This window comes from Salvelinus alpinus, chromosome 4 (genome assembly GCF_045679555.1).
Source record: "Salvelinus alpinus chromosome 4, SLU_Salpinus.1, whole genome shotgun sequence".
Classification (NCBI taxonomy): Eukaryota; Metazoa; Chordata; class Actinopteri; order Salmoniformes; family Salmonidae; genus Salvelinus; species Salvelinus alpinus.
The window spans coordinates 44112601-44139833 of record NC_092089.1 but is presented as its reverse complement, the minus strand read 5'-3'; the positions used below and the strand labels follow the sequence as shown (position 1 = coordinate 44139833).

The 27233-nt window shown below is 41.9% G+C and overlaps 2 protein-coding genes across 4 annotated transcripts; one reads left to right on the top strand and one right to left on the bottom strand.

Moving 5' to 3' along the window:
- Positions 1–493: 493 nt before the first annotated feature.
- LOC139573637 (NADH dehydrogenase (ubiquinone) complex I, assembly factor 6-like) lies at positions 494–10253 on the bottom strand. Of its 3 annotated transcripts, XM_071397311.1 has the most exons (10): positions 10018–10253; positions 9521–9624; positions 6804–6926; positions 6583–6695; positions 6415–6471; positions 6217–6319; positions 4718–4851; positions 3249–3350; positions 1926–1982; positions 494–968 (listed from the first exon to the last, which is right to left on the bottom strand). In XM_071397311.1, exons 1-10 carry the CDS (start codon positions 10206–10208, stop codon positions 840–842), a joined length of 1113 nt encoding a protein of 370 aa, XP_071253412.1. In that variant the 5' UTR covers positions 10209–10253; the 3' UTR covers positions 494–839. The 3 variants fall into 3 exon arrangements, with proteins under 3 accessions (XP_071253412.1, XP_071253413.1, XP_071253414.1); XM_071397312.1 differs by lacking the exon at positions 6583–6695 and having other exon boundaries at positions 9525–9624; positions 10018–10252; XM_071397313.1 differs by lacking the exon at positions 6583–6695 and having other exon boundaries at positions 10018–10236.
- A 229-nt stretch (positions 10254–10482) lies between these two features.
- On the top strand, positions 10483–26956 carry nagpa (N-acetylglucosamine-1-phosphodiester alpha-N-acetylglucosaminidase). The gene is made up of 12 exons (XM_071397309.1): positions 10483–10648; positions 12462–12673; positions 12898–13165; positions 14201–14340; positions 14810–14918; positions 15579–15707; positions 15897–16102; positions 16239–16286; positions 16709–16837; positions 17556–17687; positions 25540–25618; positions 26355–26956. Exons 1-12 carry the CDS (start codon positions 10566–10568, stop codon positions 26602–26604), a joined length of 1785 nt encoding a protein of 594 aa, XP_071253410.1. The 5' UTR covers positions 10483–10565; the 3' UTR covers positions 26605–26956.
- Positions 26957–27233: the final 277 nt, after the last annotated feature.

Below are 27233 nucleotides of genomic sequence, written 5' to 3'. Positions count from 1 at the left end.
ATACATCATTTATCATAAATAATAAAACTACCCTGGGTGAACGACCTGGCCCTCTCTGTGACATTCTTTAAGGTGAAGCCTTATAGAGTTTCCTGCTTTTGAAGAATAAAACCTAAAAGTACATAAACCGTTCAAAACGGCCCTTTTCTTTTCAACTCCACAACCTGGCATCTGGTCCAGATCAAAACGATCAACTGGAGGCGGAAATTCTCTGGTAAACTAAGCACTACGCTAATTACACACTTGCATCCTACTTTAGCTGTAAACGGTTGTCAGGAACAACAGTACCATATCATTTTGTGCTGGTAAAAAGCTATGTTGTGAATGTATACAGCCTGTTCCACAAATATGACAGTGATAATCACACTTAAGTCACGTAAAAAGCTCTAAATTTTATTTAAATGTCATCATTATGTCATTGTGACTTAAGTACTGTTATTATGGTTGTAACATCTTTATTTAAAAGCTTTAAAAAGGGGCGAAAACACAGACCAACATGGCTACACGATTTATTACTGAAAATATTCAATATATCAGGGCATCAGTTCAGTCTCCAGTACTGTAGTTATTGCTTTACAATAATCTGTCTGTGGTCCTCAGCTGTCTAGTCTACAACAGGGAATAACACAGGTGAACTGGTTTAGATGGCAGAGGCATGTTTTAGATCAGAATCCTTTTCTGGGGAGTGCTGACATCATAGATGGAGGAGTCTCTTGAAATCCACTGTTGTAGATTGGTCTACTTAGAATCCAACATACGAGACCGGGACTTTGGGAAATCGGATGTTTATACCTGGTATAAATTACAATAGGGCAAACGATAAGGTCCCACCATACAGGTCAATAGGTCTTTTTCCAGGAGCGAATATAAAGCTGGATGGGGATCAGTGGGTTTCTTTTCTGTAGGCTGGGATGGAACACATCAAAGTCTACACGCTGCACCCTTTGAAGGTAGTCCTCCAGCACCACCTAGAACAGCAGCCAGAAAGAGGGAAACAGCATCCACAGCATCAACACGCGGTGTGTGTGTCAGTCCTTATACTCTACATGTGGTAGCTAGAGTGAGCATTATCTGAGCTGAAGAAAGTGCTTCCTCTTTGCCCTAGACGCACAAAGTCAGCCCGGTGTAAAACATGACTCAGCAGCTGAGAGGAAGGAGCCTTTAAGGCGTCAGAACAGATTAACATAGTTATAGCACCGGCAGCAATAGAACATCATATTTGTGGAAATTGTCCTGGATAGAGAGGAACACAGAACTGAGTGGATTAATGTTCTCTCTTTCTCTAATTACCATCATGCCCCTGCTGGTTGGAGCACTCAAGCATTGTGACCATCCACCCTTCAAAACATAAACACACGATGCGGGGCATTTGTCGACCTCAAATTCTTCACCTTGGCCTCATTCTCAAGGCTCTGGTTAATATGTTCTGCCCTTCCTTTATTGCTCTCTTTCATGCCTCTTCTCTGTGGGGAATCAGACTGCTTTTGAGAGTGCCAGTAGTAAGAGCCCATAATGCAGTCCCTTGGTGGTCTGTCTGGTGCGATTAAATTGGAGCATTAAAAAGGTCTGTCTGGCCAACTGATGGGGAGCATGCTGTGATGGGAGGGAGGGATAGGCAAGACAGCCATGTCAGGATATTGGAAGGTGGTTGAGGAGGAGAAAGGACCGTTCAACAGATGCTGCTCCTCCTTACCTAGGTTGGAGGATTAAAATGATAAGAGAACTTGAAGTGAAACTAACACACAGACCTGGTCTCTTCCCTGGTGCCAGGACTAAAGAAGCCCCATAGATCAGTTCATGAGTCTTGTCTTCGGTCAACGTTTTAGTAAATATGACCCTTTTCAAGATGTTATGTCAGTCACAGTGACCACAACCTAACCCAATAAATGCTAATCATTCTTATAATAATAACACCAACAACCCACCGTTTGGAGGAAGGCAGGGAAAGCGGAAGATGGTATGTTCTTGCTGAATGATCTGGCCTGTGGAGACAAAAGGTTCAAACTGAGTAAAATGACCAACACAGGCTAATTAAGATATAATCTGTTTTATAACAAATGGAGGTCTGTAGACATGCAAAAATCAATGCATATACAAAACATGCAAAAATCAATGCATATACAAAACACCAGTAGCTACTTAATTTCGGCCTGCTTCTCTTTTCAATCCCTTTTGTGTACAAACAAGCCTTAATTAACTTGAAGCTCACAATAAAACAAAGTTACAAGTATCATCAACGTTAATTGATTATGTACACTACCGTTCAAAAGTTTGGGGTCACTTAGAAATGTCCTTGTTTTCATGGAAAACAGACTTGAAATTAGTTGCAAAATGAATAGGAAATATAGTCAAGACATTGACAAGGTTATAAATAATGATTTTTCCATTGAAATAATAAATTGTGTCCTTCAAAATTTGTTTTCAAAGAATTCTCGATTTGCAGCAATTACAGCCTTGCAGACCTTTGGCATTCACAGCGTTGTACGAGATCTTCAGTTTCTTGGAAATTTCTCCCATGGAATAGCCTTCATTTCTCAGAACAAGAATAGACTGACTAGTTTCAGAAGAAAGTCCTTTGTTTCTGGCCATTTTGAGCCTGTAATCAAACCCACAAATGCTGATGATCCAGATACTCAACTAGTCTAAAGAAGGCCAGTTTTATTGCTTCTTTAAATCAGCAACAGTTTTCAGCTGTGCTAACATAATTGCAAAAGGGTTTTCTAATGATCAATTAGCTAATCCAAGTTTATCATTTTAAAAGGCTAACACAACGTGCCATTGGAACACAGGAGTGATGGTTGCTGATAATGGGCCTCTGTACGCCTATGTAGATATTCCATAAAAAATCTGCCGTTTCCAGCTACAATAGTCATTTACAACATTAACAATGTCTACACTGTATTTCTGATCAATTTGATGTTATTTTAATGGACAATTTTTTTTTGCTTTTCTTTCAAAAACAAGGACATTTCTAAGTGACCCCAAACTTTTGAACGGTAGTGTATGTGTCGTACAGGTAAAAAACGCATTGTAGTAACCATGAGAGAAAACGACTGATCCCACATGAGAACACATTGTCAGAGCCCTCCATTTTTTTAATTTTTTTTATCAGGACTGGATGAAAAATGTAATTGAATCAAATCTTATTGAAGACTGGGTTTTTCAGCCAAGCAGTAAATCTGTTCGGCAAGAACAGCCCATCAAATAACATTGGAGGAACACTGTCCTGATGTCATGAGGGTACGTACGTGTTGTAGGTGTACGTGGGCTTGGCTGGCAATGTCATATACCACGTCTCTCACATTCTGTTCCCGGCTTCCTCGGATGAAGTCCTCCTGGGAGGCTCTGTGCTGGTGGTGACACACACACACACACACCTTTGTTCACACCACTTATTCACACAGGAGAGATTTGTTCCTTCAAACCACTAATCTAGCCGAGCAAACCAATTGTTCATGCTGAGAGCATATGGCCTCTAAATGGGGCGAATAAAGTGAAGCTCTCGATAATTATCTCCATTATTCACGGCATGTATAGCAATTGTCAGATCTCAGTTCTCTCTCCTTTAAACTGTTATTATGGCCTCAGGCTGCCCTGAGGTCTGTTTACGGCACTGTGGCCATCAGCCCCCTGATAGACAGAAGTTGTTTAGAAACTGAGTAGAAGTCGGATAGTTTGACAGCAAAAAATATATATAAAAAGGGTAATCTGAATCTTATTCCACAAATAAGGAGTTTAGTTTGATATAGTTTAACAATAATATGAGAACAAGGAGATTTGTATTGCCCAAAAACACAAGGCAGTCGGTGTCTGTAGACATGCTGCTACACACGTTAGCTTGACAAACTAAACAATCAAGTCAGGGAACTTCAATACTATTTGAATGCAATGAAGCTTGGTATTGCAAGTTATTAGCTAGGCTAGAAGCTGTTGTCAAGCAATGGGAGCAACAACAAAACAAACATACAGAGGGTCCACTGCCAAAGCCTGTATAAATGTAACATCACCACAGACAGAGGCTGCAGTAGTTAAACCCCTGGACACCAACAGTCCCTTCCGCTTACGACCAGAGCAATGAACTTATGACCGGATGAAAATAACTGGGAAATTGCAAAGCACTCACTGTCCCTTAATGACACAGAAAGTGGAGAAAACCCACCAGGCTTTAGCGAGCTTTAATGTGGGGGGTGGAGCTTCAGTTGAGCTCAGGACTAGACCTTTATGATGTTACAATAGTGCCCCCAGGTGTCAAAACAATAGTGCTAGGCAAATGACCTGGAGGCCTCCATAAACCTGACGAGGTCACTAATGTCACACACACTGGACTAGTAGGGGTAAAAACATCTCCTGATGTCACATCATAAACCAGCTGCACACAGTCCCCTGTCACTTCAGCTGTGGCTCAGAGGCCTTGTTGACAGATGGATCAGACAAAGCTGTGAATTTGACTTGTAACTACAGCCAGTGCATTTGTCATAGGGTTTCATTATAACTGTGCCTCTGGCATACTGCATTTGGAGTAGTGACACACTCCCTCACTGTGTTGATAATGCCAAACCGGTCTAGCTGGAATATCATGTGACATAAAGGCCTGTGTGTGTGTGTGTGTGTTAGATATATATCTCTCTGGAATGGCAGTATGGCATCCATCTGTACAAAACGTCACCAGCAGGAAAGTCATCATTTTGATACCTCTTCTGCAGATATGGTCACTCACCAGCATGCAGATGTCCATAGGTAGGTAGACTTTGCGTCTGCTGCTGTTGTAAGGCGTGGCTCTTAGGCACATCACGATCCCCTGGGCCTTACCAATGTGGCTGGCAGCATGATCAGCATGGACATCTTTCACACCTGGACAAAAACACCACACACAAAGGGAATCAGGGAAGGCAGAAAATAACTAAAGTTAAAACATAGCACCCCTTTTAAAACAAATAAACTCTATTGTATTAAATACACTTTGTCTAGGTACAAGAAGAATGTCTTCTAGTTTACTTCAGAAACCTAGTTACTGTTTTTGATTGACTAGAACCATGCTAAAACCTTAAGCAGACACTGTTCTCTTGTATGTACTATTTATCACAACAATTAAGCGCACACACTTTGATATTAATAACTGGGAAATGCTTTCATGCTGAGTGCCCAGTACTTGAAATAGGTTGAGGCTTTGAGTCAGATGACTCTTCTAGTCAATTAGACTGGAACAAGTGTGACAGGTTCCTTTGCAGAGGGGGGCAAAATAATGACATTCCACAAAAGAACATGCGAATGATTGACAGAAACGCAGGTACTTGAGATTCAGAAATGCCACTTAATTAATCGCGCAAGTAAATACAGCTTGACCTGCTTCTAAGTCTCCCTCTCAAGTCATAAAACAATCTGCATAAGTAATCATTATTTTGTATACAGGGCATTCGGGAAAGTATACAGACCCCTTGATTTGCCACATTCTGTTATGTTACAGCCTTATTCTAAAATTGATTACATTTTTTGTTTTTTCCTCAATCTACACACAATACCCCATACTGATAAAGAAAATAAAGGTTTTCAGAAATGTTTGATATAAATGTAATATTTCATAAGTATTCAGACCCTTTACTCAGTACTTTGTTGAAGAACATTTGGCAGCGATTACAGCCTCGAGTCTATTTGGGTATGACAAATAAGGCTGTAAAGTAACATGTGGAAAAAGTCAAGGGGTCTGAAAACTTTCCGAATGCACCGTACATCCACAGTATAATGTGACTGTTCCTGTCAGGGTTCTTCCAGAGAGGGAAGGAGCAGAGTCATAGTCATTCATTTCATGTAGAGTGGAAATTATGGGTAATTTCTGTTGTCCAGCCTTTCAACAAAAATCTACAGGAGATCAGTGGCTATATTGATTCATTCTGATGGCATTTTCAATGTGCAATTATGCATAGAGCGCTCTGTAACGCCATGGAAGACATGGTATCATTAGACAAGGCACAATTAAAGTTCCAGGCAATGTTCCATTCGGTGGCTGCAATTCTCATCTTTCTCATTTTAGTCAATGTGCTGCATTGGCAAGCACGATTCTCATCATTTCTAAAGAGGTACTTGAACACTGGGAAGTTAATTGTGACTATAAATTCGATGCCCCCCCCCCCACCCCCCCTCGGGAACAGAACAATGCACATGCTGTACATTCTCTTCAGTCAGTGGAGTCAAGCACAAAACACAGATACACCTGCACACCTAAACTCTCCAGAAGAAGGTACAGTAGTGAGGACTGGGTATTGTCTGAATAGGCCTCCAACTCCTGGAGGTTTCTATAAGCTCTGTCTTCCATGTCTTTCTCCTGTTGGCAACAGTAGAGACATTATTCAAATAAATGAAACAGAACTAGAATTGAATCCACACAAATCCATGACCTAAAATGCAACATTTGCTTACTCTCTCAGAGATTATCCTAAGCATCCACCTCTTTGTCAGGTAGTGTTTCTTCACCGCCTGCAAAAGGAGACATTTGAAGATGTTTAAAACAGTACACATCGAATGCATTGGAAAAGCTATGTTTAATGCTATGCATCAAATCAAATGTATTTATAAAGCCCTTCTTACATCAGCTGATATCTCAAAGTGCTGTACAGAAACCCAGCCTAAAACCCCAAACAGCAAGCAATGCAGGTGTAGAAGCACGGTGGCTAGGAAAAACTCCCTAGAAAGGCCAGAACCTAGGAAGAAACCAGGCTATATGCAAAGTCCAAACGATATACAGTCGACTGTAATAGCCACAGTTGCAAATTCAGCACTGAAAATGAAAACGTCTACTCCAGACAGACCCTCCATAGTTCTGCACTGACAGGCTGCACTGGGGGGTCGTCCCTGTAGATCTCCTCCACTGTAGTCTTCCAGAACTGCATCCGCATCAGACCTATAGTCTTCTGGGAAACAGAGTCCTTCACCTTGGAGAGAAACAAAAAATGAGGGTTTTCTCAATCCCTTTCAGAAGACTTCATTGAATGAGTTTAAACTGTTAGGCATATAGAGTTGCACGAAAAATGTATTGCTTTACTAGACCATTCACTCACTGTTATCCATGTTCATATCTAGGTCTATAGGTTGATGTATTATTCTAGACATAACAGCATTACCTTCAATAGCAGGATGCCTGAACATCAACACTTAGCTCTGGACATGTATTGGACATATGACCACCCCATTGAGGATTATAGTATCATAATTTCCAATATATGTATATTTATTCATACAGCGCCTTCAGAAAGTATTCACACCCCTCAACTCTTTACACATTTTGTGTTACAGCTTGAATTTAAAATTGATTAAATTGAGTTTTTTTGGTCACTGGCCTACACACAATACCCCATAATGTCAAAGTGGAATTATGTTTTTCTAAATGTTTACAAATGTTTACAAAATTAAAACCTGAAATGTATTGAGTCAATAAGCATTCAACCCATTTGTTATGGCAAGCCAAAATAGGTTCAGGATTAAAAATGTAATAAACAAGTCACATAATAAGCTGCATGGACTCACTGTGTGTGCAATAGTGTTTAACATGATTTTTGAATGATTACCTCATCTCTGTACCCCACACATACAGATCATTGTAAGTTTCCTTAGTCGAGCAGTGAATTTCAAACACAGATTCAACCACAAAGACTGGGGAGGTTTTCCAATGCCTCGCAAAGAAGGGCACCTATTGGTAGATGGCTAAAATAAAAAAAGCAGACATTGAAAATCCCTTTGAGCATGGTGAAGTTATTAATTACACTTTGGATAGTGTATCAATACACCCAGTCACTACAAAGATACAGGCGTCATTCCTAACTCAGTTGCCGGAGAGGAAGTAAACCGCTCAGGGATTTCACCATGAGGCCAATGATGACTAAAACCATTACAGAGTTTAATGGCTGTGAAAATGGAGGATGGATCAACAACATTGTAGTTACTCCACAATACTAACCTAATTGACAAGAGTGAAAAGGAGGAAGCCTGTACAGAATAAATATATTCCAAAACAGGCATCCTGTTTGCAATATGGCACTAAAGTAAAACTGCAAAAAATGTGGCAAAGATATGACCTTTATGTCCTGAATAAAAAGTGTTATGTTTGGGGCATATCCAACACATCACTGAGTTCCACTCTTCATATTTTCAAGCATGGTGGTGGCTGCGTCATGTTATGGGTTTGCATATCATCGGCCAGGAATAGGGAGTTTTTGGGGATAAAAAATAAAATAGAGCTAAGCACAGGCAACATCCTAAAGGAAAACCTGGTTCAGTCTGCTTTCCAACAGACATTGGAAGACAAATTCACCTTTCAGCAGGACCATAACCTAAAACAAGGCCAAATCTACACTTGAGTTGCTTACCAAGAAGACAGTGAATGTTACTGAGTGTCCGAGTTACAGTTTTGACTTAAATCTGCTTTAAAAATGTATAGCAAGACCTGAAAGAGGTTATCTAGCAATCATCAACAACCAATTTGACAGAGCTTGAAGAATTTAGAAAATTATAATGGCCAATGTTGCACAATCCAGGTGTTCAAAGCTCTTAGAGACTTACCCAGAAAGACTGAGTTGTAATCGCTGCCAAAGGTGCTTCTACAAAGTATTGACTCAGGGGTATGAATACTTATATAAACAAGATATTTCTGTATTTAATTTTAAATACATTTGAATTTTTTTCTCTCACTTTGTCATTATTGTGTATTGTGTTAAGATGGGTGATATTTAAAAAAATATATATATTTTTGCCCGAGCCCTGCAAAATGACCTCCAGCAGGCCCCCACCTGTGGACGTCGGGCCCTCATACCACCCTCATGGAGTCTGTTTCTGACCGTTTGAGCAGACACATGCACATTTGTGGCCTGCTGGAGGTCATTTTGCAGGGCTCGGGCAGTGCTCCTCCTTGCACAAAGGCGGAGGTAGCGGTCCTGCTGCTGGGTTGTTGCCCTCCTACGGCCACCTCCACGTCTCTTGATGTACTGGCCTGTCTCCTGGTAGCGCCTCCATGCTCGGGACACTACGCTGACAGACACAGCAAACCTTTTTGCCACAGCTCGCATTGATGTGCCATCCTGGATGAACTGCACTACCTGAGCCACTTGTGTGGGTTGTAGACTCCGTCTCATGCTACCACTAGAGTGAAAGCACCGCCAGCATTCAAAAGTGACCAAAACATCAGCCAGGAAGCATAGGAGCTGAGAAGTGGTCTGTGGTCACCACCTGCAGAACCACTCCTTTATTGGGGGTGTCTTGCTAATTGCCTATAATTTCCACCTTTTGTCTATTCCATTTGCACAACAGCATGTGAAATTTATTGTCAATCAGTGTTGCTTCCTAAGTGGACAGTTTGATTTCACAGAAGTGTGATTGACTTGGAGTTACATTGTGTTGTTTAAGTGTTCCCTTTATTTTTTTGAGCAGTGTATATATATTCCATTTTGAATTCAGGCTGTAACACAAAATGTGGAACAAGTCAAGGGGTATGAATACTTTCTGAAGGCACTCAGTACTGAACATGCTGGAATACCTGCCTGAGCCAGCTCGACATTGAAGGCCCTCAGGGCCAGTGAGGAGCGCCGGGCATCCTCAGGGAGAAGCAGGGAGGACACAAAACCGTCATAGTCCCGAGACCTGGGGAAACAAGGCAGTGAACACAGGCAAGTTAATCGAAACAAGTCAAGTGTAATGCTAGTGGTGGACTAACTTCTTCGCAATGAAAACATTGGATGCAGTAACACATGTAACAAAAACAAACAACTAGCCAGGGTTGGGGTCAATTCCATTTCAATTCAGTATATAAACTGAAATTCCAATTCTCTTCAAAGCATTTCAATGAGGAAAATTTGGACAATGTAGCCAGTCACAGAGAGACAATGTAGCCAGTCACAGAGAGACAATGTAGCCAGTCACAGAGAGACAATGTAGCCAGTCACAGAGGGCCCATGCAATGTGTGCATAGAAAGATGCTTGCAAGTCATACCATTTGGAGCCATATTTAGCTAGCTAGCAAGTTAGCTTGCTTACCTCACAATATCGATACAGTATTTTTCGTTGTGCTGCGACTCTATAGTAGAGTTTGTTGAAGCTCGTAGACATTTCACTTCTGTAGGTCGTTGAATGCAAATAGCGTGTGGCAATATCTTTCTTTGGAGTGAGTGAAACACCGAACATTTTGTGGTTAATAATCCATGCTTTGCACTAATGCCAGATGCCATGTTGACAACATACCCTTCAACTTTCACCCTTACCTTGTGTCGCAACAAAAGTCTTCCTCCCTATTTAATTTGTGTTCCGCTTTATGTTGTATTTTTAAATACAGAACACTCGTTTTAGGTAAAGTATTTGTCTCAAGTTAGTTAATTATTGGTTAACTTTGCTAATTTAACGAACAATATGTGGCAGCTACAACTGTGCATTTCAGTGTCATTTATAGTGGACGTTTGCAGCAGGCAAAGTAAACAGAACATCATGTGCTCTTGTCTTGGACAAGTCATATGACTTCCCTCGCGTTGATTATGGTAGCTTAAAAGTAGAGTGAGGCAGACGCACATTTTCAATGTCTATGCTATCATATGGCAACACTTTCAGTGAATGGTCACTTTGCGTTGCTCCTGATATGGCTTGGTATTTGGCTTTCGGAGTGCAACAATATTGGGTAAGGGCCGTCGTTTCTAGCTCGCTAGCAAAACTTTCACAATCAGACTCAGAAGTTAACAAGTGCTAGCCTGCTCGCTAGCTAACTAGGTTGGTTGTGCTTGTGCTGCTGTCTCAGAGGCAGACAATAATCTTGTTAGGACAGCCTGTGATGAGCATTTATCTGATTTCGTAGTCTCGTGTAGTTAAGTTGGTAGAGCTTGGCTCTTGCAGTTCCAGGTTTGTAGGTTCTATTCCCAAGGGGGACCAATATGAAAATGTATGGACTAAAATGTAAAATGTATGAGGGTAAATTAGTATTTCCTGCCTATGTTCTGCCAGGTTTTGGGATTATAAACTAACCAACTAATGCATTCATAATTTGAAATACACGTATTTCAGATGGGTCCTCAGCTTGCAGTGAAGCAAAGTGTGCCAAAGACTTCTTCACTTGACTATATTCACAAAGGGACAGCATACTGTTATCTCTGCTGTCAGAGACAAGAATGACTTTGCACTTTACTGCTGCCACTGCAATAGATAAACATTATAATCAAGCAACTGGCTGGCTATAACTGACCAAATTATGAATGCAGTAGTTGGTTAGTTTATAATCCCATAACCTGGCAGATCATAGGCAGGGAATACTAATTTACCCTCATACATTTGACATTTTAGTCCATACATTTTCATATTGGTATTTTTTTGTACTTTGCTAATGTTAAATATGAGCATTTTTTTAATGCATGAAATAACTCCTCCCCTATTCTTGACAAAATGATAGTTATTTAACGTACAAATCTGAAGTCCACGGTAAAGTACACGTCATTGCATTGAGGCAGAGATGTTTATTCTTTGAGCACAACCCATCTTGAGGTTTCCGGTAGATGCATATAATCAACACTAGAGAGCAGTGTTGTATAGTGCTGTGCTTGTATCTCAAATTATATAAATCAATTTCTAGTAATCAATTCTCAAGTTTGTCCGTTTTTTACAGACCCTGTCTTTACTTTGTTACAACAACCTCTCCAGCATTTCTCTCATCCTATCAACTAGCATAAGCTGTCATATGTTGTCTAATGTCATAGAATACCCATTTGAATGTCTCAAGTTAAACTTTTTGGGCGACCCCACAAAATTCACATAGAAATGTGAGTTGTAGAGCTCATTGAAAGCAAGTCTATGAAGCGGGAGATCTGTTATGTGCCCTATTTCTATGCTTTCTGTTTTAAAGTAATATTTTTGTGTCTTTTACTATTGTTTTTGTACAACCAGCTTCAAACGGCTAAAAATACTATATTTTTGGTTTGGAAAATATATTTCACAGCGGTTTAGATGGTACAATGATTCTCTACACTGTACTTGCCTGTTTTGTTACTCTAACTGAAATCAGGTGTGATTTCTGCATATTGTATCTTGCATAGTGCATCTTTATTAACCTTTACCGTAGCCATTTCAACTTCAATTTGGTGACATAAGCATTGAAACGTACCAAGGATCCCGGATAGCAAAGAACTTGGTCTGAAGTGGCCCAAGGCTTTTTCTTCTGGAAAACATATTTAGTCACATGACATGACCAACACTCTTTTGACACATTGACGCACTGATAATAAGTCAATTGTTTGAGAGTGAAGTGTTTTTGGACTTGTCACACATTTATTGAGTTAAGTACCTTTACTTTAAAGAAAAAAGTTCTAAACATTTTCACTGCAGATCTTGATTTCTTTGAATGCAGTTTGTCTATTTTGCATCAGGTTTAATGCAATATGGACTCAGGAGAAGTGTATCATCATGAGTAAATAAAGTTGAAACAACGGGATATTTGTTCTCCACAGTCCCTCATTGGACGATGACCTCCTATCGCCGTACCCCTACGGCCATAGCCATGGACCCTCGCACTCCCACCGTCATGTCCGAGACTGCCAGTCCGTTGTCCATGGCAACGTCACCCACCAGACCTGGCCCGCCAGCAACCACACTGGGGTGCCCGTGGCTGAGTCGAAAGTCTTCATCTCTGACGTCCCTGGCACAAGCCGATGGGTTACAGGTCAGTGGAGGAAATACTTATTTAGAAAATACCCCTAAAATTGCCCCATTTTTTTAAGAATTCATTATGGCAAAATGTGTTATTTTCTGTTTCCATAGATATTCAGCAGTTTAAACACCATACCCTTACAATATTAGGCTTTTGTCAAGTGAGATTCTTTTCCAATTTTTTTTTTTTGTGTATATAAACTCTAAAATTAAGAAATTATTTCCTCCCTGCCACAGGTCACATTACAGTGGTCCACGACCCCCTGAGGACGGTGTCTGTGCTGGAGCCTGGAGGGCCGGGGGGGTGCGGGATGAACCGGAGGGAGGCGGTGGAGGAAACTGCTAGAGCCGGCAGGTGTCTCTATGCCCAGAATGGAGGTTTCTTTGGTACTAGGACCGGGGAGTGTTTGGGGAATCTAGTGAGTGACGGGGTGCAAGTGAGAGACAGCGAAGGGTTGCAGAATGCCCAGTTTGGCATCAGGAGGGACGGGACGCTGGTGTTTGGGTAAGAGCTGCCAGTCTCGTTGAATTTCCTTTTCAATATCTCTCTGTACCTCAACTTGAGCTCCATATGTGGTTGTAATGTGTATAATTTCTAACAGAAATTTGTACTTCATAACTTTTTCTAGACATGCTGTCAAGGCTTGTAGTTGAGGTTGTGGAACACTGATCCTGTTATCATAAAATACAAAGATCTTATGTTTATTTGCTCAAACACAAAGGCCTTTATTACATGCTACGATTATTACTCATTCTAAATGATCTTATCTCATCTCCCTAACAGCAATGCTTCTTTGTTTCTCCATATGAAACTTTAATGAACTTCCGCTAGCCAAACCTCCATGCCCAAATTAAGCCCCCAACGAAAACACACGCACATGCCACAATAACCCTATCGCGTAAATGACGTCTACTTTGGAACATAACCAATTAGATTAGGACGGAACTCCCTGTTCCCTGGAGAAGTGCGTTGTGTTGACCTGTCAGTCATTCCGTGTAGAGTATTGGCTCTACCTTGGAATTTTCCTGTTTCCCAGATAATGGTATGTATGTTTGATGGGGAAAAATAAGAGCAGTGAAAAAAAGCACTGGTCCATAAACCGATTAAAACCAGCCACCTGAACAGCTTGGTTGTTGTGTAGTGGCTGATTCCCCCCCATAGATTTTTCATAGACTAGAGCCCGAGGGCTTTGAACACTAAGCTATTTAACTGTCACAAATTGAAGTACAAACATTTCTTGTGGGGCCAAGTGAAAGCCAGGTGAAAACACTGTGTACAGAGATTCAGGATGCACTTCAGCTTTTCGCTGACTAAGCCAACATCTTTTATCTCACTAGATTGCTGAATGTACCCTTTTTAACATGAGAATCGAAGCATGTGATCTCATGGGTACCTTGTTCCACAGTTGGTTATTCCTTTCTTGAGATACGACTGACTGGTGTTATTTGATGCTGTTTGGGGATAACTTTACTTTTTCCTCATCTTTGTCCCTGATTTTCCCTCTTTACATCCTGTTTCTCTACTTCTTTTTGTCTCAAGTTATCTCTCTGAGGAGGACGTTAAGGATGAAGCCAACCCCTTTGTGCAGTTGGTCAGTGGGGTGGTGTGGCTGCTCCGAAACAGCCAGGTCTACATTAACCAGAGCATAGAGGCTGAGTGTGACACGACACAGGAGACGGGTAGCTACTGCAGGATACTGAGGATGTCTTCAACTTAGCCATACTTACTTAAAATGCTAGAGATATATGTAGTTAGTTAGTATTGACATCTTTTAATATTACTTTAGGTAAGTCTCCATTAAGTGCAGATCTAGCATCGGCTTACTCAACCATTAGATTAGGAAATAAAAAGCAGGACTGGCCTGGTCAGCACTTAGTGGTAACTTTGTCCTAGACTTGATGTAGAAATCTGTTTTTGGCTTCACGTCACTCATATGAAATGGCCATTTAAAACATCAGGGAGTTGTCATAATACACAATAAAAAAAATACATTTAGAAATATGAAGAGAAATTGCGTATGGCACAATTGACAAATGCATATGGTGAAACCCTGTTTGCCCGTTCTGGCTATGTAAAAACAACAATTATGTATTCTATCAAATTCAGCCAGTATGCTTCAATTCAATTTTCATGCATTTGATTCCGCAGGGAATTTCCGCCATTTTGTGGATGTGGTGTCAGCCAGGACAGCGGTTGGTCACGATAAGGAGGGGAAACTAATCCTGTTCCACATAGACGGACAGACGGACCACAGAGGGTAAGAATGGACAAGAGATGAGGAGTTGAGAAAAGGGAGGGAGAAGAGGGTAAGGAGATAGAAAGGATGGAAAATAATACAGGTGTAATTGGATGAGGGTGAAAAAGTGGAGAGAGTATTGTGGGAGTCAGGAGACGGAATACAATGGGAGGGAGAGAAACTGGTTGGTCAAAGTGATGGAGAGTGAAAGGAATGCGAGACAATGCAGGTTTGATTGGAGGCAGAAGTGGGGCCATTTAGGCATATGAAGGGAGATGGGGCTAAGTAAAAAGGCTCTGATCAATTCTATTGATCTGGCTTTCTCTGTACCGGTGCGATGAACAAATTACCTCATTAACCTAGAGTTTCATGAGTTTGTTAAAGACATGGCTTTGGAAAGACCACAAGGGGACATGTCTGTTCATGTCCATGGCCTCTTCACTCAATATCAGGCCATAAAACGTCAATAAATCTTATCTAGTAGGCACAGTCTCTCGGGGTATATCAGACCAACCATTGACTTTCTCCAATGATTTTACCTTATTTTTCACACAATCGACATTGCTTCAGAAGTCCTTATGGATTTGTTTTGCTCTAAATGCAAGCACCATCCTCCTATATGGCCTTATGGTACAGTCCTGTACTAGTGGTTTTGTACCAATTGTTCTCTCCTCTCTCTAGTATGAATCTTTGGGAGGTGGCAGATTTTCTGAAAGGTCAGGGGGTCATCAATGCCATCAACCTGGATGGGGGTGGTTCCTCCACTTACGTGGCGAACGGCTCATTGGCCAGCTACCCCTCGGACCACTGGTAAGCCAATCAGAAAGCTCATGTCACATGTTCATTGCAATGACATTACAAGGTTTATGGAGCTGCTTTTATTTTAGTCAAATATTGTTGCTGTTTCACACACTGTAAATGATAATATTCATGATATTCATTCTCTCACCTGCTCTTTTGTCTCCATGCTCCCAATTTCCTCTCTATTCCCTCCTTCAGTGTCTCAGACCCCATGTGGCGCTGCCCTCGGCAGGTCTCCACCATCCTGTGCGTCCACCAGCCCCAGTGTCAGCCTGAGGACTGCAGCGGGCACGGGATGTGCATCAATGGGCACTGCCAATGCCAGGAGGGCTGGAGTGGGACTGGCTGTGACACCATGGTGTGCCAACCGCCCGCCTGTGGTGCCCACGGTGTCTGTACACAGGGTGAGTGAGGAGTGGGTACAGTTGTTCTCTCCTTGAGTTCTGAACCAGCTCTCTGAGGTTACAATGAAATGCCTCTCTCTCCTATTTCTTTCTCTATTCTCTTTCTCTCTTATCTCATCCCTCTCTCCTGGTGCAGATGGCTGTGCGTGTGATGCTGGATGGAGAGGGGAGAACTGCAGCCAAGGTAATCAGCCTCTCTCTCTCTCCCTCTCTCTCTCTCTGGCTTGGTTTGTTTACACAACAAGTCTGTCATTTCTCCTGGTGTGAAACATGTTGCTTGTCCCCAGGACCCTATGATTTGTGAAGAATGTGCTCTGTCAAGCTTTGGCAATTACGGTTGGTAGTTATAACTTCCACATTCCAGGGCAGTACTTTAACACCTCCTAGCCCTCACATTTTCTTTCACTCACTGCACCTTCTCCCAACCCAATGGCCCTATAATACACTCCTTACTTTCCTGAACAAACCTGTATCCTACATAATACTGTATACAATGACGTCTTGTCCTCATATCTTGTAATACTCCCTCCAAAATCTACAGTATCTGACCGTCCACCTATCACAGCTTACTAGTGTCTTTTAACTTATTTTCTCTCTCTCGCTCAGTGTGTGATTTGGGTTTCTATGGCGACGGCTGCAACCAGACATGCGCCTGCACTAACGGGGGCTCATGTGACACTGTTCACGGTGGCTGCAGCTGCCCCATTGGTTTCCGTGGCGACTCCTGTGAACAAGGTGTGTTGCTAGTAGTGCGGCAGGATAAGTGTTTAACCCTGATTGATTGGTGTACACCTAAAACAACCTTTACGACCCTCCAAATCAAATTCGTAATCCCCTATCAATCCCTAATTTCTCTTTCACATTCCCAGACTTTACCTCACCTGTTTTAGTAATAGCACCTTGGAGTGCTTCCAATGTTATGCCTTATTCCCAGTCTCACAGGGATAACGGTGAGCAACAAAAGCTTTCCCAGTGGTCTGGCTAGAACATTCCCTCTCTGTACAACTTCTGCCAATAGTCTTGCTCCAAATCTCTGAATGAGAACTGCTGGAACACATTAGCCCTAATATGCTAAGCCTTCGTTATATCACTTCCTTGGCCCTCTGATGCCCAAATCCTGGACTGAATACCTGTGGCTTTGGAGATTAAATTAAGCTATTGTTGATGTCTTATTGTCTGTCAGAGCTGTTAAACTCTTCATGTTCATCAATGCTGTAGTTCCCATGTATTATGGACTAGCTTATGTTGGACAATTACATATTGTGAACATTATCTTAAAATTCCTAAGAAGGTCTAGGAAACCAAAACATTGGTACTAACCCCGGATGTTGCTAGCTAGAGCAGTGGTTTTCAGCAGGGAAGTTTCTTTACATTAAAGCTTTATTGTATTTTCCAGTGACATCTCATCCTGTTTCCTTGGTGTCTCTCACATCACTTCCTGTGTTCCCCTCAGAGTGTCCTCTGGGTTTGTACGGGCTGGACTGTGGGCAGGAGTGCCAGTGCCAGGACATGTGCCCATGTGACCCGGTCACAGGAAGCTGCAATGCCCTGTTCCAGGGAGAGAAGAACCAGAGCATACACAGAGGTATGGAACCACCTGTAACTCCCCCGCCTGCTCAGAGCAGTAGTAGTTGAAGGAACTAAACGGATCACAACATACTGCATAAAGAGGTTACAAGCCTCTATTCAGGATGTCTGCACCTCAGTCTCTAATGAGTACTAATAGTTTCATAGTTGTCGTCCTGTAAAGTGTCTTGTACAGTATGTGGACCACTTCATTCTAAGCCTGCTAGCATAGGTTTTCTCCCAAACATGACCGGTCTGTTTTATTGGTTCCCCATCATTACATGGTACAAACATTCAGGATATGTTTCAGTTGGCTGTATGTAGTCTAGGGCTGTCCCCAACTAAAAAAATCTTGGTCGACTGAAGTCTGTTCTTTCGACCAATCGATTGGTTGACATTTTTAAACGTGTATTTCTCCATATAGACACATCCTATGTATTTTGTTAAAATCAACTATATGCATTGAGCTTGTCTGATGCTTTAAGCTCACTGTTTGATGAAATAAGAAACAAATGACTCAAGAGGGCGACAGATCTAGATAACCATAAGAAAAAATCTTAACCTGACCCAACCATCCTCTTCCTTCTCCTGATGGCTTTTGCAGATTCTGCCATTACTCTCCTGAAGTTGCTGGTAATAGGCTACACGAGGAGTCGGCAACCTTTTTTCATGTGGAATGCCAATTTATCTTACCATTTCTACTGATCTGTGTGCCAGTTATGGTTTTCGTATGCGCAATCATTGTCATGTGGTTAATCAAAATGATATATAAATTAAAATGATACAAACCTAAAAAGTAACTTCTATTGCCATTGGCCAACTATGTAAAAATAGCCTACATAAATAAAGCCAACCAATAAAAACATTGCAGCCTGCTGATATAAAATATCCTATAAATCACACTGGCTATGCATCGTCTGTCTGCAAAGAACTTGAAACATTTTTATCAACTATTAACTTGGGTCTGGTCTGAAGCTTGCTCTAGCTTACTTGCAACATTGCATAAAATATTCTGGGCCCTCAGTTTCCTGCTCCAGTGAGCTCGGGACAGACACCGCTGTAGGCTATTTGCGCAAGTGATAGAAGCAGTGCTTGACTTGGGCAGGAGCTCACCGGAGCGGAGTACCGACACCTCAAATGTCCTACTGCTTGAGCTTCTGTACCTCTGATAGAATATTAGCTCAAAAGTATTGTGAAGCTCATGTACCTAAATATAAACAGTACCAGCACCCAAAATGGGACCAGGACCTATTTCAGTCTAAGTCAACCACTGATGAGAAGTAATCAGATAGGCCTATTTACGGACGTTTCCACCGGATCAGAGCATGACATTTTTCCGTTCACACTGAGTGGTATTTGAAAGGGAGAGCGCTGGAAAGATTTTTCAAATACATTGAGGAACTATTGTCATTCTCAATTGATGTTAAAACAGACTTTTTTTGCTCTGCTGTTTGAGGTGAAGGAAACATGACTTTGTGAAACTCCACAGCTTATTACTGGTGATGCGTTAAGCCAATCAGAAATACTATCAGATCCCAAAATGGGCACATTTTATATGCTTACATTTGTGATCAGGCCAGGTGGCCTATAGGACTACTTCTAAGTGTAGTAAGTGCGCGTCCTTACTCAACATTGACAGGAGTGCTCCAGACAAAAGACAATGACTAAATTGGATTGGCAAAACTCGTAATGAAATAAACCAACTTGTTCCTCACAAGTGTTGCATAGGTTGTGTGCTCTGCAAACAATGTGTCCACTCCGACAATGAGAACGGTAAAAGGAATAATAATATATTGAATGCATTAACAGAAATTACCATAGCTGAACAAACATTGTAGATTAGGAATTAACGGTAAATGTACTACTGGTGATATCTTTAATGGGGAACTGATAGACGCTAACAATCAAACGCAAACAATTCACACAATGAAGTTATGAAACAATGAATGTGCACAAATTGGTGGGAGAGAGCGCATTCTGGAGAGAAGTGCATCTGGGTGAGTCATGGTCAAGCCGACGTCTGCATTGGCCATACAGCATTTATGGTGAATCGGCCTCTGCAGAAGTCATGGCATTCACACTTCGCAGTGCAGAGCTGTTGTGAAGGAAGTAGTACAGCTCCCATCTACCGTCAACCAATCATGTCAATGCGGAGGTATACAGGGCCCTCCGCATTGGTTCATTTGGGAGGTGCATGGCTGCTGCATGCCTCTGGAGGCTCCGTAATTGCGTCACACCCTCCATACGGAGCCTCCGACCACATTTCAGATCTAGCATAAATTGGCTTTTAGTCTAGGCCTTCGCAATAGATTTGTTCACTGAGATGGCCGTGTGTGTGCTACTGGTCGACAAAAAAATCTTGGTTGACCAACAGCCTGTCAACTAATTGGGAGGCACCCTAATGTAGTCGCCCTGTGTGTCTAATGTTCTGTGTTCTCATTGTAGTACAAATCAGGAAGGTTTATCTCTGAGATGATCTCATCTGTCCCAGCACACCCAGACTCATTTCCCTTCCATGTATTACCTCATTTGATCTCTTCCCCTCTTTTGTTCCTGTCTGTCATTTTACCTCCCTCCTTGTTCGTTACTTGTTGGCCTTGCTTTCTCAATTCAATTCAAGGGCTTTATTGGCATGGGGAAACATGTTTACATTGCCAAAGCAAGTGAAATAAACAAAAGTGAAATAAACAATCAAAAATAAACACTCACAAGTTCCAAAGGAAGAGACATTTCAAATGTCATAGTATGGCTATGTGCAGTGTTGTAACGATGTACAAAAGGGAAAATAATAATAATTTACAATGGTGTATGTTCTTCACTGGTTGCCCTTTTCTTGTGGCAACAGGTCACAAATCTTGCTGCTGTGATGGCACACGGTGGTATTTCACACAATATATTTGAGTTGATCAATTTGAGTTTTCTAGTTCTTTGCTGGTCTGTGTAATCTGAGGGAAATATTTGTCTTTTGTCATACATTTGGCAGGAGGTTAGGAAGTGCAGCTCAGTTTCCACTTAATTTTGTGGGCAGTGTGCACATAGCCTGTGTTCTCTTGAGAGCCAGGTCTGCCTACGACGGCCTTTCTCAGTAGCAAGGCTATGCTCACATAGTCAAAGCTTTGCTTAATTTTGGGTCAGTCAGTGGTCCGGTATTCTGCCACTCTGTACTCTCTTTAGGGCCAAATAGCATTCTAGTTTGCGCCTTTTTTTTTTAAATTACTTGACACATTGGAAATAATTATTTTATTTTTCTCATGATTTGGTTGGGTCTAATTGTGTTGGACCAGCTTGCTTAGGGGATCTCCCCTTTCAGTCTCTGAGCATAGCTCAGGACAGTGCTCTTTATCAGGATGATGGGCTGACTGGCCCTCACCATCTACTGACTGCCTGGCTGCCACTTACAACACACGTGTAGGAGTTTAAAATATTTAGACCCCTGTAAAAGAGAGGTGGGAGACAGTGGGGTAAAGGGGGGCTTAATCAAGTTGTGTTGGGATGTATGTCACAAACTAGAGTAACCCTAATAAATCCCCAGTCCTCTACATATGTACAGTTGAAGTCAGAAGTTTACATACACTTAGGTTGGAGTCATTAAAACTTGTTTTTCAACCACTCCACAAGTTTCTTGTTAACAAACTATAGTTGTGTCAAGTCAGTTAGGACATCTACTTTGTGCATGACACACGTAATTTTTCCAACAATTGTTTACAGACAGATTATTTCATTTATAATTCACTATCACAATTCCTGTGGGTCAGAAGTTTACATACACTAAGTTGACTGTGCCTTTAAACAGCTTGGAAAATTCCAGAAAATGATGTCATGGCTTTAGAAGCTTCTGATAGGCTAATTGACATCTGCTAATTGACACTGCTCCAAAACCGTCATAAAAAAGCCAGACTACAGTTTTCAACTTCACATGGGGACAAAGATTGTACGTTTTGGAGAAATGTCCTCTGGTCTGATGAAACAAAAATAGAACTGTTTGGCCATAATGACCATTATTATGTTTGGAGGAGAAAGGGGGAGGCTTGCAAGCCGAAGAACATCATCGCAGCCGTGAAGCACGGGGGTGGCAGCATCATGTTGTAGGGGGTGCTTTGCTGCAGTGAGTCTGGTGCACTTCACAAAATAGATGGCATATTGAAGCAACATCAAGACATCAGTCAGGAAGTTAAAGCTTTGTCGCAAATGGGTCTTCCAAATGGACAATGACCTCAAGCATGCTTCCAAAGTTGTGGCAAAATGACTTAAGGACAAAGTCAAGGTATTGGCGTGGCCACCACAAAGCCCTGACCTCAATCCCATTGTAAATTTGTGGGCAGAACTGAAAAAGCGTGTGTGAGCAAGGAGGCCTAGAACCTGAGTTACACCAGCCCTGTCAGGAGGAATGGGCCAAAATTCACCCAACCTATTGTGGGAAGCTTGTGGAAAGGCTACCCAAAACGTTTGACCCATGTTAATAAATTTAAAGGCAATGCTACCGATTACTAATTGAATATGTAGACTTCTGACCCACTGGGAATGTGATGAAAGAAATAAAAGCTGAAATAAATCATTCTCTCTAATATTATTCTGACATTTCACATTCTTAAAATAGTGGTGATCCTAACTGACCTAAGACAGGGAATTTTTACTAGGATTAAATGTCAGGAATTGTGAAACTGAGTTTAAATGTATTTGGCTAAGGTGTATGTAAACTTCCAACTTCAACTGCACATATCAAGTTTCATTTCTTAATAGCTTGTTTTCAATGTTCCTTGTGTTTACGCTAGTATGTAAATGAGTGCCTTCATAGAGTTCCTTCAGGAAGTTTTCATACCTCTTGACTTATTCCACATTTTGTTGTTACAGCCTGAATTTAAACCGGATTGAATTCATTTTTTTTGTCAAACATCTACACACAATACCCCATAATGGCAAAGTGAAAACATATATTTTTAGACATTTCTGGAAATGTATTGACAATTAAATACAGAAATATCTAATTTACATAAGTATTCACACCCCTGAGTCAATACTTTGTAGAAGCATATTTGGCAGTGATTACAGCTGTGAGACTAACCCAGAAAGACTATGGGCTTTCCACACCTGGGTTGTAGGTCATTACTTGCTCATTTATTATTTTCAGAAGTTTTCAAGATCTGTCAAATTGGTTGTAGGTCATTGCTAGACGACAGTTTTCAGGTGTTGCCTTATATTTAATTCAAAACTGTCACTCGGCCACTTAGGAACATTCACTGTCTTCTTGGTAAGCAACTCCAGTGTAGAATTTGCCTTGTGCTTTAGGTTATTGTCCTGCTGAAAGGAAAATTAATCTACCCGTGTCTGGTGGAAAGCAGACTGAACCAGGTTTTCCTCTAGGATTTTGCCTGTGCTAAGCTCATTCCGTTTACTTTTTTATCCTGAAAAGGTCACCCAGTCCTTAACTATTACAAGTATACCCATAAGCTGATGCAGCCATGACTATGCTTGAAAATGGAGAGTGGTACTCAGTAATGTATTGGATTTGCCCCAAACATAACACTTTGTGTTCAATACAAAAAGTGAATTGCTTCGCCACATTCTTTGCAGTATTACTTTAGTGCCTTGTTGATAAAAGGATGCATGTTTTGGAATATGTATTTCTTTCTTTACAGGCTTCCTTTTCACTCTGTCAATTAGGTTAGTATTGTGGAGAATCTACAATGGTGAAAACTGAGGATGGATCAACAACAATCACAGCCATTAAACTCCAACTGTTTTGTTGGCCTCATGGTGAAATCCCTGAGCCGTTTCCTTCCTCTCTGATAACATAGTTAGGATGGACACCTGTGTATTTGCAGTGACTGGGTGTATTGATACACCATCCAAAGTGTAATTAGTAACTTCACCATGCTCAAAGGGATATTCAATCTGTACCTTATATAAACTCAGCAAAAAAAAAGTTACGTCCCTTTTTCAGGACCCTGTCTTTCAAAGATGATTCGTAAAGGGTTTAAACTCTGTTTCCCATGCTTGTTCATTGAACCATAAACAATTAATGAACATGCACCTGTGGAATGGTTGTTAAGACACGAACACCTTACAGATGGTAGGCATGCTGCAAGGAGGCATGAGGACTGCAGATGTGGCCAGGGCAATAAATCGCAATGTCCGTACTGTGAGACGCCTAAGACTGCGCTAAAGGGAGACAGGACAGACAGTTGATCGTCCTCGCAGTGGCAGACCACGTGTAACAACACCTGTACAGGATGGCAACTACAACTGCCCGAGTAACACCAGGAATGCACAATCCCTACATCAGTGCTCAGACTGTCCGCAATAGGCTGAGAGAGGCTGGACTGAGGGCTTGTAGGCCTGTTGTAAGGCAGGTCCTCACCAGACATCACTGGCAACAACGTCGCCTATGGGCACAAACCCACCGTCGCTGGATCAGACAGGACTGGCAAAAAGTGCTCTTCACTGACGAGTCGGTTTTGTCTCACCCGGGGTGATGGTCGGATTCGCATTTATCATCGCAGGAATGAGCGTTACACCGAGGCCTGTACTCTGGAGCGGGATCGATTTTGGAGGTGGAGGGTCCGTCATGGTCTGGGGCGGTGTGTCACAGCAGCATCGGACTGAGCTTGTCATTGCAGGCAATCTCAACACTGTTACAGGGAAGACATCCTCCTCCCTCATGTGGTACCCTTCCTGCAGGCTCATCCTGACATGACCCTCCAGCATGACAATGCCACCAGCCATACTGCTCGTTCTGTGCGTGATTTCCTACAAGACAGGAATGTCAGTGTTCTGCCATGGCCGGCGAAGAGCCCGGATATCAATCCCATTGAGCACGTCTGGAACCTGTTGGATCGGAGGGTAAGGGCTAGGGCCCCCCCCCCCCCAGAAATGTCCGGGAACTTGCAGATGCTTTGGTGGAAGAGTGGGTTAACATCTCACAGCAAGAACTGGCAAATCTGTTGTCCATGAGGAGGAGATGCACTGCAGTACTTAATGCAGCTGGTGGCCACACCAGATACTGACTGTTACTTTTGATTTTGATCCCCCCTTTGTTCAGAGACACATTATTCCATTTCTGTTAGTCACATGTCTGTGGAACTTATTCAGTTTGTCTATTGTTGAATCTTGTTATGTTCATACAAATATTTACACATGTTAAGTTTGCTGAAAATTAACACAGTTGACAGTGAGAGGATTTTTCTTTTTTTTTGCTGAGTTTGTGTTTTGCCATTTCCCATTAGGTCCCCTTTGTGAGGCATTGGAAAACCTCCTTTGTCTTTGTGGGGGAATCTGTTTTAAAATTCACTGCTCAACTGAGAGACCTTACAATTATCTGTGGGGTACAGAGATGAGGTAGTCATTCAGAATTCTTGTAAAACACTATTTCACACAGTGAGTCCATGCATCTTATTATGTGAGTTAAGAAAATTAGTTGTTACTCCTGAACTAATTTAAGCTTGCCATAAAAATAAAGGGATTGAATATTTGTTGACTCAAGACATTTCAGCATTTTCATTTTTAATTAATTTGTAACAATTTCAAAAAACATAATTCCACTTGGAAATTATGGTGTAGTGCGTGTGTAGGCCAGTGACCAAACAATCTAAAGGTAATCCATTTTAAATTCAGGCTGTAAGAAAATAAAATGTGTAATAAGTCACGTGGCGTGAATACTTTCTGAAGGCACTATTTGCTTGAGGCCATGTTGAGGAATAACAAATTGTCTTGTTTGTACATTGATGCCTGTTTTTATGAGAGGAAAAATGTCACAGCTAGTGCAGTCAAACAAGGATGCTGAAGCGACCATCTATAGTTGGTATGATATTGTGTGTGGATTAGACTTTAGACATGAGTGGTTTCTGTAATTGCTGTTTCCACTGTTTCTACAGCTGGCCATTGTCTGGCCAATCAGATGTTTGCAACATGGAGCGAGGAGGAGGCACACAAATCCAAGCCTTATCTCTCTGAGTAAGTGCCAAAGGTCATTTCAGCTGAAACCCCTCCCTGCTGTTAACCACCTACAAATCAATCTAACCGCCCTCCTCGCATGCACAGTCACTCTCCCTCCTTTGAATCCCTCCGTCACTCTCCTATTGTAAATTAATGCAGATGAACATTGCAAAACACAGCCTTGCTATTTTTTCACAGCTTGGCTAAGACAGAAATTCATCACTTAATCATATGTAATGTCACACCTCGGTGTGACTATAACAGCATGTCCACTGCTATGTTTGGTGATGTGCTAATATTTGCATGGACAAACAGTGGTCCAGACCTGTATTTAGCGGGCTTGACCCCTCTACTCGTAAACACGTCACAGACTGCAGGAGCCATACGCATTTATTAACCCCCTTACCTTTCACATGCTAGTGAGGGATTGTTTTGAGTTGCTATGGTTTCATTCACAGATGGAGTGGGAGGTTGAAGTTTGTTTATTCATTGATCATCTTTCTCTCCCGTTCTGAATTCCTCCTCACATTTTTACTCATCGTCCTACAAATGTTCCTTTTTGGGGCCCATACCAATATCAATGAATCCTCTTCTGATAATAATTATAAAAGTGGTTTTGATTTGGATTGGATATGTACATTTTCCAAGTGTATTTGCAGTGTGTAGAGCGCCTCTTTCACTTCCGATGCCTAGCACCTGCTATCTTCCATTTATCTCCCCTGTTCTCTCTTCTCATCCCTCCATCTCTCCTCAGGCAGCGCTGGCTCATTGTCACTGGCCTGTTGACCTCTCTGCTGTTGGCCAGCCTGGTGGGTCACCTGATCATGTGTTGGCGGTCCGCGGCTCACCACCCCGGCCGTGTGGACTACTCCTACGTGCCACTGACAGAGATTGGTGGTGCGTGCAGTTCAGGGGTCCGAGGGAAAGGGTCGCAACCCAGCAGAGGCGTATTCGAGATGGAGGACTCAGACTCCCAGGATGAACTGTGGTCGGGTCCGCGCTGAGGGAGGGTGATGGGGGACAGGTGGGAGTGAGCCTACCCTGTTAGGACCGTCTGGAGGAGCTATCTCTAACATATTGTAAAGAGGGGAGGAAGGTTTATATAGAGAATGGGTTGCAATCAATGAAGGAGAGGAAGAGATGGAGCCAGGGATAGAGAAGAGCATAAAGAGGTCAGCGCTGGAGGGAGTGCAGTGCAGAGAGAGGGATCCAAGAGAGGGAGGGAGGGTGTGACGAAGAGGCCATCGGATGTTTCAAACTCTAACCCCTATTTGAAGAGGGCAATTTGTATTTTCCCTTCGGCTCATCAGCCACCATCTCGTTATCCAGAGTGGATGTAAAGAAAGAGGAAAAAGACTGAAAAGAAAGAGGCAAAGAAGTAAGAGGAAGAAAATAACTTCTAACCCTTTGTACTTTTTTTATACTAAATTACTATTTTATTGTCCTCCACTCTAGATTTTTCTAATTGACAAAGAAGAAACAATATGCCAACATATTTGATCGTGACTAATATCAACAGTAGACTATGTTTCCATATAAGAATAGGTATTTTAAGGGGACATAAACAGAAGGTGATTCTGGGCCTTTTGTTTGCCATCCTGTTCCACAAGCATGGGATGAATTTCTCTACTTG

What these genes read in the sequence shown, in the direction of transcription:
- nagpa (XM_071397309.1), top strand. Translation starts at nt 10,566, where the DNA reads ATGGCAACACTTTCAGTGAATGGTCACTTTGCGTTGCTCCTGATATGG. An exon ending in TCGGAGTGCAACAATATTGG is followed by an intron (nt 10,649 to 12,461) that starts GTAAGGGCCGTC and finishes TGTTCTCCACAG; the next exon opens with TCCCTCATTGGACGATGACC. An exon ending in AGCTACCCCTCGGACCACTG is followed by an intron (nt 15,708 to 15,896) that starts GTAAGCCAATCA and finishes TCCCTCCTTCAG; the next exon opens with TGTCTCAGACCCCATGTGGC.
- LOC139573637 (XM_071397311.1), bottom strand. Translation starts at nt 10,208, where the DNA reads ATGGCATCTGGCATTAGTGCAAAGCATGGATTATTAACCACAAAATGT. An exon ending in TACTGTATCGATATTGTGAG is followed by an intron (nt 9,625 to 10,017) that starts GTAAGCAAGCTA and finishes TTGTTTCCCCAG; the next exon opens with GTCTCGGGACTATGACGGTT. An exon ending in TTAGGATAATCTCTGAGAGA is followed by an intron (nt 6,320 to 6,414) that starts GTAAGCAAATGT and finishes TGTTGCCAACAG; the next exon opens with GAGAAAGACATGGAAGACAG.